This window comes from Vespa velutina, chromosome 16 (assembly GCF_912470025.1).
Source record: "Vespa velutina chromosome 16, iVesVel2.1, whole genome shotgun sequence".
NCBI classification, from domain to species: Eukaryota; Metazoa; Arthropoda; class Insecta; order Hymenoptera; family Vespidae; genus Vespa; species Vespa velutina.
Genome location: NC_062203.1, coordinates 2,550,001 through 2,572,500, shown reverse-complemented (window position 1 = coordinate 2,572,500; position 22,500 = coordinate 2,550,001). Strand labels below are relative to the sequence as shown.

The window sequence follows — 22,500 nt, the reverse complement described above, 5'->3', positions numbered from 1 at the left end:
GGCTTGGGGCAGAGTGGAATTGATGAAGCCGAGGACGGAGCAGAGAGTAGTGGTTTTCGAGGAGCCTGTAGAAACGACGTCGAGAAACGTCCGGTCTCGTCGGGGCTGCGATGTCGCTTAGAAAGGAGCTACCTGGGAAAACAATGGGATCCATCTGCATCCATGGGTTTCCATTACGACGATGGGCCAACGGTAGCTACCCATGGTAGTGGAAGGGCTCGACGCAGAGAAATCGTGCTCGTTTATCGTCTCGAATGATTCGATGAGTACCAGAGGGAAAGAGAAAGAGAAGATAGAGCTAGAGAGTGGGGAGAGAGAGAGAGAGAGAGGAGACATCTCTCTCCTATCATTGGTGCCTTCCAACCTTTCTCTTTACACACATCCGTTTATCCAACCAGTTCTGTACTATTTCTCTCTAGAGAACACTGAATAGAAGTTGGTCGAGGCATACGGCTTATGGACATTCCGACTATACTTCGTTGCTTCTCCTCCGTGTTAATGGCCGATAATCCTGTGGTATCGGAGAACGCGCGCGAGAACATATATACTATTCTCTACACGGTGTCTATTCTCTGTATACATACATACATATATATATATATATATATATATATATATATATATATATATATATACATAAACGTATACATACATGCATACATATATACGTATATAATAGTTACGTTGCCGTCGACATCAACAGCCCATGAGATCTCTCCCCTAGCTGCGTAACGTCAAACGAAACATTTCGGTCGCGTTCCCCCTATGAGAAATACCTCGGACCCCACCCGGACACGTCGACGCCAATTAAACTTAACCACAATTGGCGAGGTTGCTGTGCTGGTTTAGCCGAGCAGAACCCTCTGCAAATTGTAATGGACACTCGACGAGCACAACTACGTTTCTCTTTTCGCCTTTCTCTTTCCAATTTTGGTTTATCATCTATATCTCCTCTTTGTTCTTTTTTTTTCTTTTTTTTTTTTTAACATTTATGAGAAGATAGGTGAAAAATCACATCGATTTTTCTAGTTTAATCGAATTTATATGAGATCAATGCTATATTTTTGTATGACAGGGAGCAAGAGAAAAAAAAATGAAAAAAGAGAGAGAGAGAGAGAGAGAGAGAGAGAGAGAGAGAAAATTTGTCTGATCGTGAACATTGAATGCAAGATCAGGTGATTGCGATTCGATCGATTTTGCACGGTCACTAGGATTCATCCTGAAGTGAAAGCCGTTCATCAAATTGGCTTGCAGAGGAACGAGCGACGATGAGTGTATAAAAAGAGTCAACGGGATGATGAGATAGCTTGGCTGGGCTGGTCATTAGGACTCTTTTTAATAACGTCGAACGGTGACAACAAGAAGAAGCGTTTGGTTGAAGAAATTAGAGTGGCGTGTCGTGTCAATGAGAAGAAGCCAATTCGTTGATGTACAAACGATCGAGTATTATTAGACTCAAAACGAAAAAGGACAACCTATTTTTTTTTTTATCTTTTCTCCGTTCACTCCCCCCCCCTTCTCCCCCTTCTTTCTCCTTCTATTTTCTTTTATCCTTCGGCTATGCTCGTCGTACTCGATTCAAGCCGACCTGAATTTCTTCTTGAAGCTCGCGATTACTTCGACCAAGCTCTCCTCCAATCCCAACCACGTGTCTTATTCGTATTTATAGGATATTCAAAATTTCCCAAGCCAGAGTGCGTGAGATATTTACGACTTTACCGACCGTGGTATTAGTATATCCATCGGATATCCAATTTCCGCCGTGTTATCCAAAATCCAAGGCAATAACTTTTGCGCGATATCCGCGGGGTTACGTCGCATGTATTTCGTAGATTTTCACCGAATATTAATTGCGTTCCATGAGCATATTTGTTCTACCGACGTTTCAAATAACGACGACCAATGGAAAGCGAACAATTAAATGCTCGAATAACGGGATAGAAAATGTTTGCGTTCATTCAAATATTACCAGGAAAAGTGCTTCTCTATACTTTTATTTTCATCATTTATCAGTCCCCCTTTGTGTTTGCATAAAGAAAAAGGAAAAAAAAAGAAAGAGAAGAAAAAAAAAAAAGGAAACAAAAAGAGAATAAAAAATAATACAACTGAAATAATCTGTTTAAATTCAACCAAGTACCGAAAAAATTTAATAACATTCGAGATATTAAATAATATTCGTTATCAACGAAATATAATCTTTCTTTATTTTCTCTTATCTTTTTTTTTTCCTTTTTTTCTTTTTTTGTGTAATTTGTTTTCTTATATACGTATTAAAACAAGCCTAAAATTGTAAACATTTAATATCCATGATTATATCTCTGTCGATGAGAAACAATAGAGAAAGAAAGTTTTCACTTGAAAATTATATTATTCATTAAAATCGATACTTCTTTGAATGAAATCCAATATTCCTTTGCTTTAATACACGAAATAGAAAGTAAATTGTGATATTCAAAGCTTTTGATATCAGATCAGTCACCCGGAAAGATTATCAAATTAACTTTTATATAATTTTTACGTCTGATAAAACTCTGCCAATAATAGAATATATAGAAAATATATAACTATAAATTTACCAACATGATATATATATATATATATATGTATCACTGAATTTCGTACGAAGAATAGAAAAGAAAGAAAGACAAAAAAGAAAAAAAAAGAAAAAAGAAAAGAAAAAAAAGAAAAAGGGAAAATGACATATGTACTTCGGTCGATATATCTTCGTTACTCGGACAACATCTATCCATGTGTCGTGGAGGACGACAGGACGATTACGTCATTCGAAATCCAGAAGGACTCGACTGGCTGGACTCCGATCTCTTTGCTAGATGGAACGATCTCCTTTCCTCAAATCCATCTTCCAATAAAAGCGGCTAATGACTATGTTCGGCACGTTCGATCTCACGTCTTATCTCATCTAATACTATACATCGTTTTCATCTCTGCACAGTGGTTTTTAGTCATATATATAAATATATATATATATATATATATATATATATATATATATATATATATATATATATATCAAGAGTTAAAGTAACCGTACGTCGTCTATGTGTTACACACAACAAACCAGTGAAGCTTTTGCACTGGGAGAAACTAAGAAAGAGATCCAACCTCCCCCTCCCCACCCCTTTCCCCGTAAGATGCGCGGGTGTGAGAAAGGGAATCCCGTTCCACTGTGTGTTATCCGAGGAGGACACATCTCAAGTTTCAGAGTAGAACAAACGGCACGTCGTACTGTACATGTCTACTGACAACCCTATAGAGACTGCAAGTCGGTTCTTGAGAGTAGTTAATGAATGGGTTAGATAGGGATAGTAGAGGATAGCAGGTAAAGGAGGAAGAAGGATGGATGGATGGATGTATAGAGAGAGAGAGAGAGAGAGAGAATCCAATGGGCATAGCCCATCAGACCGGCTGGTTCGACTCGTTACTCGATTTCCTCTTACTTCGTCGGTATTCCAGGAACCATCTCGTGAGATTCGATGACACCGCAAAGGCACGTACGTAACTGCCTCCGTCTTGACTTTAAAAAGAAGCCACGGTCGACCTGAATTCTCTTTCTGTCTCCTTTCTCTCTCTCTCTCTCTCTCTCTCTACTTCTTTCTTTTTCGAGCTAAAACGTTTCCCGTGACGAGTCTAGTTTGAAAGAAGTAAACCTTTCGCGAATGACTAAACTCGGACACTATCACTGTGGTCTAGGGTCGTTAAAAAGTCGAATGGATTCGAATCTCTACGTAGCTACTTTATTTAAGTTTTATCTTCTTCCTCTTTTTCTTTATCCTTTTCTTTTTCTTTTTGTGTGTCTTACTTCCCCTATTTTATACGTTCTTATCTTTTTTCTTTCTTTTCTTTTCATTTCTTTCTTCTTCTTTTTTTTCCTTTCTTTTTTTTTTTTTTTTTTTTTTTTTTTTTTTAACACGACCGAAGGAAATTCTTTACGTATTTTTAGATATCACATAAAAATGTAAATTTTCGTGTGTATGTGTGTGTGTGTGTCTGCGAGTGTATACGTATTTATCCATTTTTTCGTCTAAATAGCCAAATGAATTGACTTGAAAATCATATAAAAGAATTAAAAAAAAAAAAAAAAAAAAAAAAAAAAAAAGAAAAAAAAAATTGGTTGTTTTCAACGAAGATTTACATGTTATTCAGATTCGATCCAATTTTTGGTTTTAAAATTGCTATAGAAGAAAAAAAGGAAAAGAGGAGGAAAAAAAGGGGGGAAAAAAAAATAAAAGAAAAAAAAGAAAAAAAAAGAAAAACAAATCATAAAAAAATCAGACCGTACGAAGGAAATGTAAAATTATTGAAAATATTAAATGGAAAATATATACATATAAAAAAAAAAAAAGAAAAAAACAAAAAATGGTGTCAGTTATAAAATCATTAATTTCATCGATTATTTTCAAACGATGTTAATCATTCTTGGTCAGAGACACAAAAATACTTCAATTTTTTGTTCTCTTAATTAACTGACTGGTACAACGACCACTCTGGAACGATCGAATTCTATTCTCTAAACGTCGAACTCGAGAGCTGTTCGAGATATTGATTAAGGTAATTACGATCGGGTTTAGCTCGTAACGAACAAAATACCGTAACTTCTCTCTCTCTCTCTCTCTCTCTCTCTCTCTCTCTCACTCTCACTCCCTCTCTCTCTCTCTCTCTTTTTCTCTCTCTCTCTCTCTCTCTCTCTCTCTCTCTCTCTCTCTCTCTCTCTCTCTCTCTCTCTCAACATCCCATCATTTTCTTTCTTTTGTCCGACATCCATCCATTTATCCTCTGAGTACTCATCCTTATCTCTTTTCAACGTGCTTCAGCGCCGTTTCGTCATTTTTTATTATAATAAGGCAAAGTAACGCCGAGCACCGAGTGAACGGGATTTTAATCTGCATCGGATTATGCCATCAAAGAACGATGCATCTCGTTACGTCGAAGCCGCGCGATAAACTACATTCTATACTTGCTCTTCTTCTCTCTAGACAATTCCTGCTGTTCGTAGGACGAAATTGTTAGCAAAAAAGCTTTTCACTTTCATTAACACTCTCAAAGTACTTCTGTGAGTGAAAAAGAGAAAGAGAAAGAGAAAGAGAGAGGGGGAGGGGAGAGAGAAATGATAATATTAAAAAAAAAAATAAAAAAAAAATAAAAAAAAAAAATTAACTTGTAACAAAAGTTACTCGTCACATAGGAAAAAAGTTGCCAATTGTGGTAAAGGTATCCTAATTTAGGTACATACCAATTTACATATAATAAAAAAAAAAATAGAAAAAAAAAAAATAGAAAAAAAAAAATAGAAAAAAAAGAGAGACTTTTCCTCCAATATTGATAATAAAAACAATCGATAAAGAAAAAGTTTTACCTATAAAATTACTTCATAAAATCCTGTGTTAGCATTTTAGCGCATATTAAACTTCTCGTCAATGTTATTTTTACGAAGTATAGTTAACATTGATTTGCGTATAAGAAGATAAGCCATTGTCCGTTATTGATTTGTATACATAAGTTCGTAGGTAATAATGAAATAAAAATATTTGTCGAATTTGAAGCTTAAATTTCGTTATGCGCCTGTAATGATTAGAAAAATGAATTACTGATGATTCCTGATATATAAATTAAATTAAAGATTCTTCAATTTCGTTGGGGCAAATGTCGTAACAGAAAAAAAAAAAAAAAAAAAAAGAAAAAAAAGAAAAAAAAAACTTTGTTTCTGTTGTAAGCATAATACACTGATTGCATAATTTTCTCGAGATTAAAAATTCCCAAATTAGCGTTCCTCTGGCAACTTCATTTGCGTAGGTGCTACATGTTTTAAATATTCGTTCTTTTTTTTTTTTTTCTTCTCGACACATATAGCGCGTACACAGTTTCAATTTCCACGGTATATGAAGTACTAATTAAGAGTATGCTAAATTTTATACACTTTCAATCTTAGGATGAATTCACATATCTTTTCACAATATCTGTTAGCACAATAAATAACTTTTTATAAATTAATACAAATTAAAATAACGTTATTACATTTTATTTTTAGAATTGAAATCATTAAAAATATTAATTAATTTCAATTGGATATATAGCGTTAATCGATTTTTATATCATCGGCCATTTCTAAGCAATTCATTCGTTTAACAAAATTTAACGAATAAAAAAAAGTTTCCTTAATTTCATTAATCACTCACTAAGTACCCTATTTTTCGTCAGACAGAAAGAAAAACGAAATATTAGATAATATTATAACTAGTTTCTAACGAGACTTATTCTTCACGTATTATACAAACACTAGACTAAACTGTTAGTTATAAAATAATTATGAACTTAGGTAGATGTAATGAAAATAAACGTGCGCTACCGGTGTGATATAAAAAAAAAAAAAAAAAGAAAAAAACACAAATATACTGGCTTTATTAAACTGTAACTTGGGGATAAAAAAAAAAAAAAAGAAAGAAATTAGAAACGAAAGGAAGAAATAATACTTAGTCTTACTTATGAAATACGCTTTATATCGACGCTTCGTTTTAGACTGAAGAAGATTTTTCTGACACGAGTTACTCATACATGTGTATGTATGTTTTGCCTTTGAAGATAAAACGAGCACTTCATACTATTTGTTATCAAAACAAACAAGATCAAAGCTAACATTCAAAATAGTATCACTGCAGATATTTTCCTGGAGGAGAAAAAAAAAAGAAACGAAAAAAAAAAAAAAGCTTTATTCGTTTTCGTAGAGAAAAGAAAAAAGAATTATTTATAATAAAAGAATATTAATTGCACGATATTGTTCGATATCATTGATCAATTGAAACATTACTTTATTGCATTACAAAGCGTTATCTTTGATGCAGAAATTGATACCCTTTGACTAATTCTAAGCAAAATTATTCATAGAACGAAATTGGAAAGCAGAGAATTTTGCGCTTATATTAACATACTTAAAACATTTATTTCATGAAACATAAACAGAGACAGATAGATAGATAAAAAGAGAGAGAGAGAGAGAGAGAGAGAGAGAGAGAGAGAGAGAGAGAGAGAGAATATTAGATAAATGAATCTAAAATAAAAAATTATTCATTACGTATAATAATCCAAAATAGAAAATTTATGAGTATTCATGGTATTAGTTAAATACTAACTAATATCGTATAGATTATTACTATTATTATTAATTAATTAAAACATTATTTTCTTTTTTACTTTACAAGTCCCATATCGGTGATACAAGAATCATTTGCGCATTAACTATTTCTAAGTAATTATTCGTGAGACGAAATTGTAAGCACAAAAACTTTTCCGCTTTTACTAAAACTCCTCAGAGTTCCTACTTCTAATGAAACAAAGGAGAGAGAGAGAGAGAGAGAGAGAGAGAGAGAGAGAGAGAGAGAGAGAGAGAGAGAGAGAGAGAGAGAGCAAGAGAAGATATTAAATAAATGAGTTCGTAACAAAAGTTATTTGTTCCAGATATATTATCCAAAGTAGAAAACGTATTCGTTATCATGAGATTAGTAATTACAAATACTAATTACACTCGGAGGCTTGTGTATTATTAATTAGAACATCGTTTCATCGCACTGCAAATCGCGCTTCGTTGATGCGGCAATTGATTCGTAGAAACGTTTCGTAACGTCATTGTACTTCGCGAGAGATAAACACGCGTTTGCAACCGCTCACTATTCACAATGTGGATACCTCACGAATTGAACCATTATACTTCCGAATCACTCACTCACTCTCTCTCTCTCTCTCTCTCTCTCTCTCTCTCTCTCTCTCTCTCTCTCTCTCTCTCTCTCTCGCGTTCATTGCTTTGCGCGAGCGCAAACGTTTGTTCTCTGCTATTGCTTGTAATTAAATTGTTTTCAGCAATTACCAAGAAAGTATTTTTCATCATTTTACGACACCTTGTACATACACATATACATACACATATACATACACATACACATACACACGCGCCCGCACGTATTCATGATAGTACAATAGATCTTGATATAACACATTATGTAGAATTTGTAACTTATGTTCGTATAATTGGTTGAAAAAAAAGAAGAGAGAGAGAGAGAGAGAGAGAGAGAGAGAGAGAGAGAGAAAAGAAAAAGAGAGCTCGTGTAACATGGTATACAGGTGTCCCATCTAATTAGTCCAGCTTAACTCTTATCACTCTAAGAATTTAATACTATGTTTGCCAGCCAACTCTGAAAACATATTTTGAAAATTTAAATGCGCCAAGGAAAGATGAATACATAATTTCTTTTTATCAGATAATTTGCTTATTAGTAAAAATGTTTAATAGAACATATTTCCGTAAATAGAAATATAACGATAACGAGCAGAAAAAAAAAAAGAAGAGAAAAAGAAAAAGAGAAAGAAAAAGAAAGAAAAGAAAATATAATTCCACGGTATTTACTACTGGGTTAAAGTAATAAACGTTTTAATATCTTTATTGTTTTTAAATATGATACAAAAATATATATATATATATATATATATATATATCAGTCACGAGAGAAAATTGCATCGTTCGAAGGAAGAAATAGTATGATATATGAAAATTGTATAATACGGTACGGACTTGTATTAGACGGATTTATGTAACGTGCCATGTATTATCTCGATGTTATTACGAAGATCTACTCTATATTCAAATCGAATTAACTTTGAGGTACGTATTTCTTTAACGTTTAAATTCAATTCTTCTTCGAGATAAGATATCAACTCACGAAAGTAAGCAATGTGATAAGACGGTCGTTTTCAATGGGTATAAAATGATTCCATTGAAAATGTACACTATAGTATCGTATGTGTTCTCTCTCTCTCTCTCTCTTTCTCTCTCTTTCTCTTTCTCTCTCTCTCTCTTTCTCTTTCTCTTACCCCTCTCGTGAATTTTACTTCTACAGTTACAGAACGAGTACAATATTTCACGAGAGCCTGAGAACAATACCGACGACGCACACGATCCACTTGGCCAACAAAGGAAAGAAAATATGCGAGGGTCAGACAGAAGAACTAGCAGGAAAGTTTGTAAAGTACGTATATACAAGAAACAACTCTAACCACTAACACCACCACCATTACCAGCAGCATCGCCAACACCATTATCAACGTCAATATCAACCCACCACCACCACCATCATCATTATCATCATCATCATTGTTGTCGTCGTCGTCATCGTCGTTGTCATTGTCATCTTCACTATGGTCAGTTACATTATGTATCTATGCACGAACGAAAAGAAGACTATGTGACTTATACTACGGTCCAATAAAATTTTTACGTTTCCCCTCACGCGCATGCAATTTCGATCTACCCCTATTCTTCGCGTTTCAAGTAAAATCAAGAATCGCGAGTTAATCGAGCGAGCAAGTTTACAACAACCACGCGTTATAAAACCTCCTTTTCTATTCCTCTTATATCCCTTTCCCCTTTTTCCAACTTCGTATGTTCCTACTTCTTAAATCCAACTTTTATATCGTCTCACCGTAAAAGCTGAAAATTATGGGATTGGTGACAGGGAAGGGGTAAGGCGAAGGCGGTGAACTCGTAAGAATAATAAAAGAAATAAACGTAGTTGGTCGTTGGTTAGAAAATTTAACGATCGAAATATCTTTTCAAGCTTAACTCAGGTTCTTAAGAAATATCGAGATAGGATAACAAAGTTAGTTTCAAGAAAATATCTACTGATACAGAAAGAAAACTCAAAATTCTCAACGAAGTGGACAATTTTCATTTCTTTTTATTTCTCTTTTCTCTTTGATCTATTTATTATTATTATCATTATTATTATTATTATCATTATTATTATTATTATTATTATTATAGATAATGTCGAAATATCGTTAAAAATATAAGTTAGATATGATCGAATGGGATTTCAGGATAAGGTGCGAATGTTAACCGCAATAAATCTTATGTCTGGACAATAAATCCCGTCCCGTCCATTATTGAAAAACGCACATATTTCCGTACCCTTTTTCGGCCGTAGAAGCACTCTTCGAGTACAATACTTTACGCGAGACACAAATGGATGGACTGGGAATATAGATGATCGAAGGAAAGATGGCTTGGGTTGGTTGAGAGGAGCATATAGGTAAAGAGAGAGAGAGAGAGAGAGATCTAAGAGAGTACCAGAAAAGAAAGGACGAAGAAATTCATCTGCCATCTTTCATATTCGCGTTATATTTGCCTTATAGCCTTTCTCGATAAGAAATACACGCGCACATACACATATACACAACACACACACACACACATACGCGCGCGCGTATACGTACACGCACATGATTCGAATCGTTGCCAATAGAAAAGAAACGTTAGTGGCAACGAGAAGATGTCATCGATCGTATCGAAATACTATAACTCGTTTTCTCTTTCAAGAAGAAATGTCGTTTCTCTTTCTTCTTTTCATTCTTCGTTTCGATACTTCGACGACGACGACGACGACGACGACGATGATGACGATTTTAACACATATTATGGAGAAGAAAAACGATGGCTTTGTGCATGACCCTCTCTATCGTTTACTACCGTACAACAATGTAATAACGATAAAAACGAAATGATCATTTTCTTTACAAGGTTTTTTTACAACGATTTACCACCACCATTACTACTACTACTACTACTACTACTACTACTACTACTACTACTACTACTATTATTACTACTAATACTACTGTATATAAAAGTCCTTACTATTACTACTAGTACTATATATAAGTCCGATCGTTCGGATCGGATAAATTCGAAATTTATTAATGCTTCGTAAATATTCGTCAAATTCGATTCAAGTTGATCTCACTTCGTTTGACATTTACTCTATCGTAAAATGATTCACTTCTCCTCCTACCTTTTCTTTTCGGATTTGATCCTTTGTCTTCTTTATTTTAAAATCTCTTTATGAATGTAACCTCAGAGAAACAAAGGGCTTTCAAATCTTTCTCTACGAGAAGGGATGAAAAAAAAAAAAAGGTTAATCCTCCGTATGAAATTTCTTGTTGAATGTTTCGAGAAAGAGAGAGAGAGAGAGAGAGAAAGAGAGAGTGAGAAAGAGAGAGAGAGAGAGAGAGAGAAAGACAAAAACCTTTACAAACTACTCAAGGAGATAATCCTTCGTGAAGAAAATCCCGTAAAATACGATAATCTCGTATATTATTATCGAGAAAATTGTTTAGTTATTCACGCTATCGTAATTGTTATTGTTAAATACATTTAATTATCTACGTATTATTATTCACATAATTCATATACAATTCGGTATCAGTATTATTTCTCAATTAAATATCTACGCGTATAGCTGATCAAACAGCAAACCACTGTGACCAAAAAGCATACTCGTATAGTAATATATCTCTCTAACTGTATTATCGATTAACAAGTATAATCTATATATATTTTATTCTCGCTTAAATACTTCTCATTGTTAGTCGAATATATATATATATATATATATATATATATGTTCTCAATTATATTTATATTCGTTTAATTGTATTTCAATTTCTATATATTCCGTAATTAATATTTCGGAGTTTTACCTTTTTTCTTGCATACGGCTAATAAGTAATATAATAAATGATCGAATATAAAAAACGAACATTATAACGTTGCCTTGAATGGCACAGTCACGAGACAATGTCAAAACAAGATAATTAATTACTCCTACATTATCTTTATTACATTTTCGTATTTCATATTATTTCTTTTATTTAACACACCATCCTTCATTATATTATTCATTTATATAAAATCACATCATCATACCTATTTGTTTCTTCTTGTTTATCATCGATATTTATCTTTATCTATCTACGAACAAATATATATATACACACACACACACACACACACAAAGAGAGAAGGGTAGGAGATAGAGAGAAAGAAAGAGTGACAGAGACATATATAGATATGTCTATCAATTTTTGAAAGATTGATCATTTTATGAGAAATTCGGATAAAAAATGAAAATGAAAAAAAAGAATAAAAAATAAAAAAAAGAGAAGGAGAGAGAAAGAAAAAAAAAAGAAGAAAAACAAGCTAAGCGTTTATTGATTATGTAAAATAGCAGAGACGAAATCACAAAAAGAAAGCAAATAAAATAAAAAGTCGTGAGGAGAGGAGAAAAATACGAAACTTAGTTTAAGAGAAAGAGAGAGAGAGAGAGAGAGAGAGAGAGAGAGAGAGAGAGAGAGAGAGAGAAAAGAAAAGGAGTCCAAATAAAATACGAAAAAGATAAGTGAACGTTTTCGAAGTGAATTCCACTCGTGGGATACGTAGGAATAGAGGAAAAGCAAAATTTGATTTCGAATCGTTTTCAAGCCGTAAGAAAACGCGATGAGAACGATAGATAGAAGGGAGTCGTTTCGTTTCTCCAACGAGAAAAGATACGTTACAAATTCGACGGATTTCGCTTAGGGACTTTCAAGCATTTCTTTCCTGTACACCCTTCTCCTCCCCCGCTCGCTCATCTTCCACCTCTACCCCCTAACATTCCATCTCTCCTCACCACCATTCATCGCCACTCCCCTCCCCCCAATTTTCCCCTACCCTTTCTCGTTCTACATAAAACTTTAGAGAGGAAAAAAACATGCGCACGCGCGAGAGCGAACGCGAACGAGACGGGGCTCTAATTTTCTACGTCAGCCGTCGGCCAACCACGAAAGAATGTCAGGGGTGGATGAGGGGGGTGGATCTTTTTTATGTTTCCCTCCTCCCTTCCCTTCCCTTCCATCTCACCGCCCGCTCACCCCCCTCCTCCTCCTCCTCCTCTTTCTCCTCTTCATTCTCCTTCTCTCTCCCTGCCCCAATCCCAAGCATTTCATACTTTTTTTTTTCTCGATTCCCTCTCGAGAGTCCTATAACGTGAGACGCGTGGTACGCCCTCGTTTTCCAGCATTCGGTCAAAGAAGTATAATGAAACTGCAACGAAGTGTTTTCCCCCCCCCCCCTATTTTTTTTTTTTTTTTTTTTTTTTTTTTTTTTTTTTTTTTTTTTTTTTTTTGAACAGAGAAAAAGAAAGAAAAGAAAATTAAGAAGAAAGAAAGAAAGGAAGGAAGGAAGGAAGAATGGGAAAAAGTAGATCTTCTCGATGTTACCTCCTTTATCATGAGTCATTTTAAAGTTTCCTCGAACGTCAGCAGTTCTCGCGTTCGATCGCCTTTGGAAAGTAAATTTCGATGTAATTCCTATTAAAATGCGAACTTCCAAACATCGTCGAAGGGATGGAAGAGGAAGAAGAAGAAAAGGAAGAAGAAAACGAAGAAGGCGAAGAAGAAGAAGAAAACGAAAAAGAAGAAGAAGGCGAAGGCGAAGAAGAAGAAAACGAAGAAGAAGGCGAAGAAGAAGATGAGGAGAAGGGAGGAGGAGGAGGAGGAGGAAGAAAAAGAAGAAAAAAAAAAGATTTCGGTTTCGCGAGAACGAGCAAACACCGGAGGGAATTACGCTCACCGTTTGGTCGTATCGGATAATGAGATCCTATGGCATCATCCTCCGGGATTATGGGTAATGCATTGCCGCTGGCAACACGCTTAGATTCCACTCAGGAAACAGTAAAACTTACGTAAGAGAGTTTTCGAGCGGATGTCACTCTACTCTTCAAAGTCTTTTCCTTTATAAAGATTGTTATGTCATAAAGAAGAATCTTTATGGGTTCATTATACATTTATATATATATATATATATATATATATATATATATGTGTGTGTGTGTGTGTGTGTGTATAATATAAATATATATATATATTCCTTTTAAATGTATATTATAAATTATAAACATTTAAAAGAAATATATATATATATATATATATATATATATATATATATATATATTGTGTATGCGTGTATGTGTAATAGAAAGCTTCGTCCGTTTATATGGATCGTATTAAAAAGATTAATTCGTCAACACTAATGTTAAAATTAATTTGATTATATCATTTTGACGAGAAAATTAATTATGTCGAATTTCATAAATTTTTCTTTCCTCTTTTCTTCTTTTTTTTTCTTTTTTTTTTTTTTTTTGTTCGTTTCCTGAGCGTAACACCGAAGAAAATTTGTGTTCGCATCAGTATGTAAGAATTCTAAATTTGGTTACTATGTAAACTGAACATTTCAGACGGAACGATCAAGATTAATGTTCTTTCGCTTTCGAAATATTACACTCTCGCTTATCGAAAATCGATAATCGAACGGTAACGAAGAAGAAGATCTCACGTTTAGAACGAGAGGAAGCAGATAGAACGCGAGAATCACGCGAGAGCATTCATCTGCGAACGAATCAATCTCCGTGGAATCCTCGTCTTCCCCCCCACTTCGTCTGCCCACCTCGTTCTCGTTCGTCCTACTAACCGAATTTCAAAAAAAAAGAAAAAAAAAAAAAAAAAAAGAAAAAAAAAAAGAAGGGAGGGAATAGATTTTCATACTTCATTTCGGCCAATGGAAAAAAAATAGAGAGAGAGAGAGAGAGAGAGAGAGAGAGACAGAGAGAGAAAGAAGGGGAAAAAAAATCCAAAGTAGGAGGTATCGAAGTTGTACGAGTTTCGAACAACTTACGTAGTATTACTATAGCAAAAAGGAAAACTTCCCTCTTCCCTAATCTTCTTTAACTTATATTAGCTCGTTTATTAGTTATATATTACGACATCGTTATTTCGTTATAGTTTCCTTCTATTAATTATTTGAAACACGAAAGAGGAGAGAAGAGAAAAAGAAGAAAAAGAAAAAATAAAAAAATAAAAAAAGAATAAAAAAAAAAGAAAGATAGAAAAAGAAAAAGAAGAACTTTTATTGAGAGAAGGAAGAATCGATCATAAATTTTCTTCAGGCATTATACGATAACAGTGTAATAACTTAAATCAAGCAAAGAAAAACAAAAACTTAAAAAATTTATCATATTATACTTCTTACCGGTATGTTATTGAGTGTGAATGACAGATGAGCGCTTGGCCTCGATGCCGGTAAACTACAATTTGCTCGTAGAATATCTCCAGGATCGTAACGTTCGCGATCAGATACGATCAAGGGTTTGCCTTCGGGTAAAGCTGAAACATAATGAAAATTATTATCAATTATTATCAATTCTTACTCGTTGTCACTTGTAGATATATCATTCACTCTATGTATAATTCAATCTCTGTCTCTGTCTCTATCTATCTGTCTGTATATCTGTCACACTACATTACACACTCTCTCTCTCTCTCTCTCTTTCTCATTCTATTTCGTTCTCTCTCTCTCTCTCTCTCTCTCTCTCTCTCTGTCACTCTCTCGTACACATGCTCTTAAATCTCGTCGACAATCCCTGCCGGTAGCAGAGTCTCCTCGGTTAGGGTGGTAAACACTGTAATCCCTCGCCATTCTCTACCTTGCTACGGGAACTTATCCAATATTCGGGGGCACTGAGAAACCTGTTAGGTTAACTGTTTCGCACGGGTACCGTACAAACTTATGCGTACGTAACTCCATTGACACTCTTAGAAGATGATGGAAAAAGCAAGTCCCACTAACATCACTTCTATCCCTTCTCGTTTGCAACGACACATGAGTTATGTGCATACACACGCGCGCGCGTATATATATGTGTGTTATATATGTGTTATATATATATATATATGTGTGTGTGTGTGTGTGTGTTTGCGTGGGCGCACGTTCGTGCGTGTAAATGTACTTGAACGTAATAGGCAAACAGTGTTGAGTGGATCCTCTTCTCTCTTTATAATATTACGATCTACCGAGAATTATATGAATATTATACCGAGGAATAATCAAACAGAATAACAATGAGTGCTCTCTTTTATTTATGCGCTATAATAAATTAAATGGTTTCATCATTTTTTAAAAAAAAAAAAGAGAAATTTATTTAACAGCACCATTTAAAGGTATGTTATAAATCTTTTACAATTAACACAATATTAAAATTGATATTGTTATAATTTAAATTAATTAATATACCTTTAAAATGTATATATCGAAATCGATGTATTTTCGTTTTTTCCGAATTTATTTATTTATTTTTTTTTTCTTTTTTTTTTTTTTTTTAATTTAATTATTCGTTTTATTTTACTTGAAAAATATTTATAATAAATAATTATTTCATATTCGTAAAAGTTTTATAAATTGAATATTAAATTTTAATTCATTGAGAAGCTAAAATGTAAAGAAAAATCTTTTATGCTCATTATGATAATAAATCGATAATTATGCTCCCTTATGAAAAAGAATATAACGAATTTACATTTAAATTTAATTCAAAATTTATATTTAATCAATATCTTTCATCTCTTCAACATTTAAAGACATATAAAATGATTTAATTTTTATTCTTATTCAATCTTTATTTCGACAATTAAAATATAATTGACAATAATTTATTTCGATCGATTACATTTTCATTAATTAAAAAAATTAACATTAACAAAAAAAAAAAAAAATGAAAATTAATATTATAATCTCTACAGATCTACTTTTAATTTATCACGCTTTCTTTTTTTTTTTTTTTTTGTTTTTTTTTAGTTCCTACAATCTCGTTACATTTTATTATTATTTGTCCTTAATTCTTTTCAATTAAATTATATTACAAATCATTTATCTTTTAAAATATCTATTGGAATATTTCAATGATATAATTCACGGAACTAATTATTAACTATACATTTTATATTATATCCTTTATTTTAATTCGTATTATTTACTATCGATTAAACTCTCTGTTCTATTAGAGTTAATTAAGCATTATTACTATCTGTATTCTCTTTAATCATAGTAACGATCGATCCGATGTATCTAATGCACTATACGTTCTCTTAGATACGACATTAGAAGGTATGTGAATTAAAGGATATGATTATAAACTCCCATAGATTTTGCCAAGGGCAAACGATAAAGAGCCGATTCACGTTACGATAGTACGATTAATCGAATCCCAGTTATATCGACATAGTACAATCGTGATAGAGTTGAGTCGAGCTTAGAGAATCGATCGTATTTTCTACGATATGGTACTTCTCGCACGAAAGAGCACGGACACAAGCCGATCCATTTCGAACGATGGAAATGGTTTTTTTTTACCACCCTCCTCCTCCTCCTCCTCCTCCTCCTCCTTTCCATCCTCTCATATGCCATAGGACGAAAGAACGCAACCCATACATTTTTCGATATCAAAGAATAGCGCGATTCGCCGAGCTAATGGAAACTCCATCGTACATTTATTCACTATTTTAACATGCACGCAATATACCAAGTGAATCGTCGTTTTAAAGTCGATGCAACAACCCAGACTTTTCTCACTGCCACACTCTTTTTACTTCACCTTTTTCCCCTTTCATATTCTATTTTAACCGATTTTCACTCTTTTTATTATTACAAAACGAACGAACACGAGTCCATAAAAGAGGAAAAAAAACAAAAAGAAAAAAAAAACACAACAACAAAAAAAAAAAAAGGAAACAAAAGGCCGACGGGTATCGTTCGTGAGGATAACGATCGTTCGATTTGGTAACGCCTCGTTTCGAAGGTTCTATCGAGAGAACGAATTTTTGAAGCTTAAGAGAGCACTTTTAGATCGAGCACGAGAACAACGTTGCTCTTTTTAAATTCAAGTATCTCCCGTACGCTCGAATGGGGAAAAAAAAAAAAAAAACTTTTCAATGGTGAAAATTGCACGAAGATAAGTGCAACTTAATTATTAACCGTTTCGTCCTTTACGAAAGAAACGATTTCTATTATCAAATCGAATGTTGTTTTTTAAAATCGTGTATTAATTTTATTTTTATTTTTTTATTTTATTTTATTTTTTTTTTTTTTTATTTTTTTTATTTTTTTTTTTTTTTTTTTTTTTTTTTTTTTTTGAGAGAGGAAGATCGATCAAATATATTCTTTCCCTCCCCCCACTCCTCCCCTAGCTCTCTCTCTCTCTCTCTCTCTCTCTCTCACTCTTTCTCTTTAGACTCTTGCATATCCTTTTTTTTTTTTTATTTCTTTATTGACCAGGATAGCTATTTGATTAAAAATTTGATTTCGCACCCACGCACTCATTCTATCGTATCCCTTGGGTATTTATTATCCATTGGGATCGCAGGAAAATCGATATCACGAAGAAAAAGAAGAGAAGGAGAGGAAGGGAATGTAAAGGAGGGGAAGGGGTGGGTGGGGCGGGGGGCACGGGGATATAACATCAGAAGAAAATCGACATGCAGCTACGATTTTTCCCCGGTAACTCTGCGAAAACTTCTTCGTGAAGAGATTCGTTTACCTTGAGAACATCCGATGGTATTATCGTAAAATATGAAATTCATATCTCCAATGTGCGCTCCAGAAGAACGCTCAGGTCTCTACCACGAAAGATTCCTTTCGTTTAAATTCAAGAACGCTAATAAAGTACGCGATTCAAATGGATATCACGGGACTGCCAATTCGTTGAATATTTCGGACTTTATGTTTCCCAGAGGAAATAGAACGATTTTACGAAATTAATCGTTCCAATTACTTTTTAGTCGATCAATTATATACACCTGTATACATATATATATATATATATATATATATATATATATATATGTATATATATAATGTATGTATGTATGTACATATGTACAATATGTAGGATGGAATATTTAAATAAGAATATTTAAATATTTTAGTTTTTATATAGATGATACACGATATGTATTGCTTAATGAAAATTTATGATTTTGTGGTAGATAAAAGTATGTGTATGTGTGTGTATATATATATATATATATATATATATATATATACACATATATGCAAGTATATAAGTATTACATACACAGTCTATAATAAAATAAATCATTTAGCCCTTTACATTTTGAGGTCACCTCTATAACGTGACATTTCACATGGTTAATAAAAAAGAAATCAATAAGATATATATATGTGAATACATGATATATCAAAATCAGAAAAAAATCAAATTACACTTGACCGAGTACGAAATTGATAGATAATTTTTGTTCCAAGTCAATTTTATACAAAAGATAATTTTGTCAATCGATAATTATTTTTTCAGATGAATTTAATTCGAATAAAGAAATATTAATGAAATATAAATATTGACAAGCTTAAAAGATATTGAAATAATATAATCACATCGTGTGTATAACTATATATCATCATCTATATATATATATATATATATATATATATATATATATATATATATATATATGTACGCGCGCGCATGCACACACACAAACACACAAAGAAACATATTTCGTTTATTAACACATTCGAAGCTGACGATTTTAAAGTGAGTCCACTATCTAAAAGCAGCGTACAATTCTCGAAACGTCTATAGTCGAGGACCAGAGGGGTTGGTTGTGCCATTTAAAATACGATTATAATATAATAATTGAAATGACGTAGGATTACGCGTTTTCTCATCTCTCACAATTATAGAATTTTGAAATGACGTGTAAACGTAGAACTACGTGTTACCAGTCTCGAATGTGTTAATAAACAATGCAAAATACATACGTAGGTAGGTACATGTGCTCCCCTCCCTCTCGCCTCCCCTCCCCCCTCGCTCCCATTAAAATGTTCCCACCACTCTGTACAAATATCGTTTTTCAGGATTTTCACTAATGCTGCCATTTTAGTAACGTTTAAAATAGATTCCACGTTGAAAAATGTCTCCCGATCCTCGTCCATCGTAGATAAAAGTATTATATTTATCAGAGGAACGCGCTTCGACAATTCGCTTTAAGCGCATAAACGAATTATTCGAATTTTACGTACTATTCGATTGCGACGTTTTTACGGCACAGCTAATTTGCGCCGCTTTAAAAGTATTTCACGCGGACAAATTTGTTCTCGCTGAACGACGTATTGGCCGGACGCGAAAGCGTGACCGACGCTATCCGCAAATTTAAATAGGCACCGCTCTCGCCGATGGAGGTTCGACTGGCTAAAATTTTCCGGGGTTTATTTCGAATGATTTTATTGTTTCGTCCATCGGTATCGTCGACCGATTCTCCTTTTAATTGAAATAACTCGCGGTGCTTATGCAAAATTCAAACGACTTTTAAAACGAAGAATTGCTAGTCGAATTTATAAATTGTATTAGAGCAATTTATCAAGGTCGATGAGGATATTTATATTTACAACGTGGATACAAAAATAAAATAATAAATCATTTTCTTATAAAAATTCATGAATATTTATAGTTTTAATTGTATTACATATTTACATTATTCTCTTTATATAAACTTTTATTTATTCAAAAGTCTGATTAGATTCTTGAGAAGTGTCCCGCGAATTCTGTCGCACGCTCGAAAATTATGTAAAAGAGAATTCACTCTACTTTTCTCTTGTATATCTTTTCCACTAACGAGGGAAAGTTTTCGTCTTTTTCTCTCTCTTTTTTGTTTCCTTTTTTTTTTATTTAATTTTCTTTTTTTTTTTCCTTTATAAACACCTTAATTATCAATGACTTTAAATTTCGCATTTCTTCGAATTGTCTTGTAAAATATAAAAATTAACAGATATAAAAACCTACATGATAGAAGCCCCTTGCTTAAAGATTTCATTGATGAATACCAGAAGGAGTCACTAATTTAAATTATTTTCGTGAAATAATAAGACTATTATAAACAAAAAAAAAAAAAATTAAAAAAAAAATATATCGTACAATAACTTTACCTTTATTTATCAAGCTAACCATTATTATAATACTTACGTAAATATTCGTACAATATAATACTTTTAATATTTTCACTTTATACGAATACTTAAATCCCTCCCTTCCTTCCTCTCCCCCCCCCACCCGCCTCATTTTACATATTCAATCTCTAATTTGGATAATGATTTTTTTTCTGATATTACTTGAAGAAGAAAAAAAAAAAGAAAGGCAAAGCAAAATAAATATATTAATAGTATTTATGTTTATCGAATATGAAATCATTAAAAAAAAAAAAAAAAAAAAAAAAAAACGATAGATCCTTTTGATTCAACGAAACAAATAGTTATTGTAAATTTTCGAGATGGCAATTATACACTGGAACAGTTAATTACGAAAACCCATGAAACGTATTCATTCTCCCTGAAGTCTGTCCATAGATAGAGAGAAAGAGAGAGAGAAAGAGAGAGAGAAAGAGAGAGAGAGAGAGAGAGAGAGAGAGAGAGAGAGAGAGAGAGAGAACCGGCGGTAAACTTTTCGCTACGATTTGCCACTGTCTCAAACATAAAGCATTAGCTATCAGGAGAAAACAATGCTCGAAGTGTATTCTGTAACGCCTGGGAGGTGCCTGTCACAATGCTACCCAATAATTTAGCTTTCCTCCCCTATTATTGTCGTCATTAGACAAAATCGCAAAGACTCTATATATTTTATTTCAATTCTTACACATGCACACACACACACACACACACACATACACACACACACAATAGTCTTAAGTTCTTTACTTCTTACAGAAAGGATCTTACAAATTTAATTAATAAATATTATCCTACATATATTTGAGAAACTTCGTTCGTCGTTCAATAAAAATCGCATTTCTCTCTTGCATTAAAAAAAAAAAAAAAAAAAAAAAAAAAAAAAAAAAAAAAATAACAACCAACGTATCATTCGCCAATTATATCTTCCAATATCGTCGAAATGAAAGAGAGAAACAAAAAAAAAAAAAAATTGAAAAAAAGAAGAAGAAGAAAAAGACAAAAACAAAAAAGAAAAAAAAAAAAAAAAAAAAAGAAATAAAATGAAAAATTTTTCGGAAATACGCTTTTAAGGGGAATTTTCAACGAGTAACGAGAAATATTACGAGGCACGTAACGTGTACCGTAACATTAAGAGTAAACAGGATGGAAAACAATGGCACGATTGTAAGAGAAACAAAAACTTTCATAAATTGTGAAATTTTCGAAGTTTCGTCGATCGGTCGACATTATGGCATTATACGAGAGAACGTTCGGCAAAACTCGTAAAACATGACGGCGACGTTGGTCTTCGATGGCAAGTCGCTAGACTAGTGAAAAGAAGAAGAAAAGAAGAGACAGAAAGAGAGGTAGAGGTAGAAGTAGAGGTAGAGGTAGAGAGAGAAAGACAGAGAGAGAGAGAGAGAGAGAGAGAGGAGAGAGAGAGAGGAGAGAGAGAGAGAGAGAGAGAAAATTCCATCTGAACATAAAGTTCCTTCTCGGAAGGCAGTTTCTTCAAGCGTGTTCGAATCGAGTACACGCATACAAACAAACACACACACACACACACAAACACATGCACGTATATATGCATGTATATATATATATATATATATATACACACATACATATATTATAAAGAGAGAGTGTGTGATTGCGGTGCGAATCGCGACGCGTATTCGCGAGAGAAAGATCGGAAAAATATACGCGTACGTTCGCGAGCGCGCGTTTTCCTCGGCGATTGTCTGCAAAATTCACTGATCAAAAGAAAAATGGAAGAACGGTTTTATCGAAAGGATTCATTTTATAGCGTTCGGGCATTCTCCTCTTTTCCTATCCTATCTTATTCTCTC

At 33.3% G+C, this 22,500-nt stretch overlaps 1 protein-coding gene and 1 long non-coding RNA gene across 2 annotated transcripts in view; one reads left to right on the top strand and one right to left on the bottom strand.

Moving 5' to 3' along the window:
* LOC124954937 overlaps positions 1–22,500 on the bottom strand; it is a 133,891-nt gene that overhangs the window by 32,182 nt on the left and 79,209 nt on the right. The window contains exon 4 of the mRNA XM_047508614.1: positions 14,906–15,039. Within this exon, the coding sequence (XP_047364570.1) occupies positions 14,906–15,039 (134 nt within the window). The remainder of the gene's footprint in view (positions 1–14,905; positions 15,040–22,500) is intronic.
* The window catches only part of LOC124954938, a 45,504-nt gene continuing 31,536 nt past the window's right edge, over positions 8,533–22,500 (top strand). The window contains exons 1-2 of the long non-coding RNA XR_007102717.1: positions 8,533–8,668; positions 8,904–9,032. This is a non-coding gene — a long non-coding RNA (uncharacterized LOC124954938). The remainder of the gene's footprint in view (positions 8,669–8,903; positions 9,033–22,500) is intronic.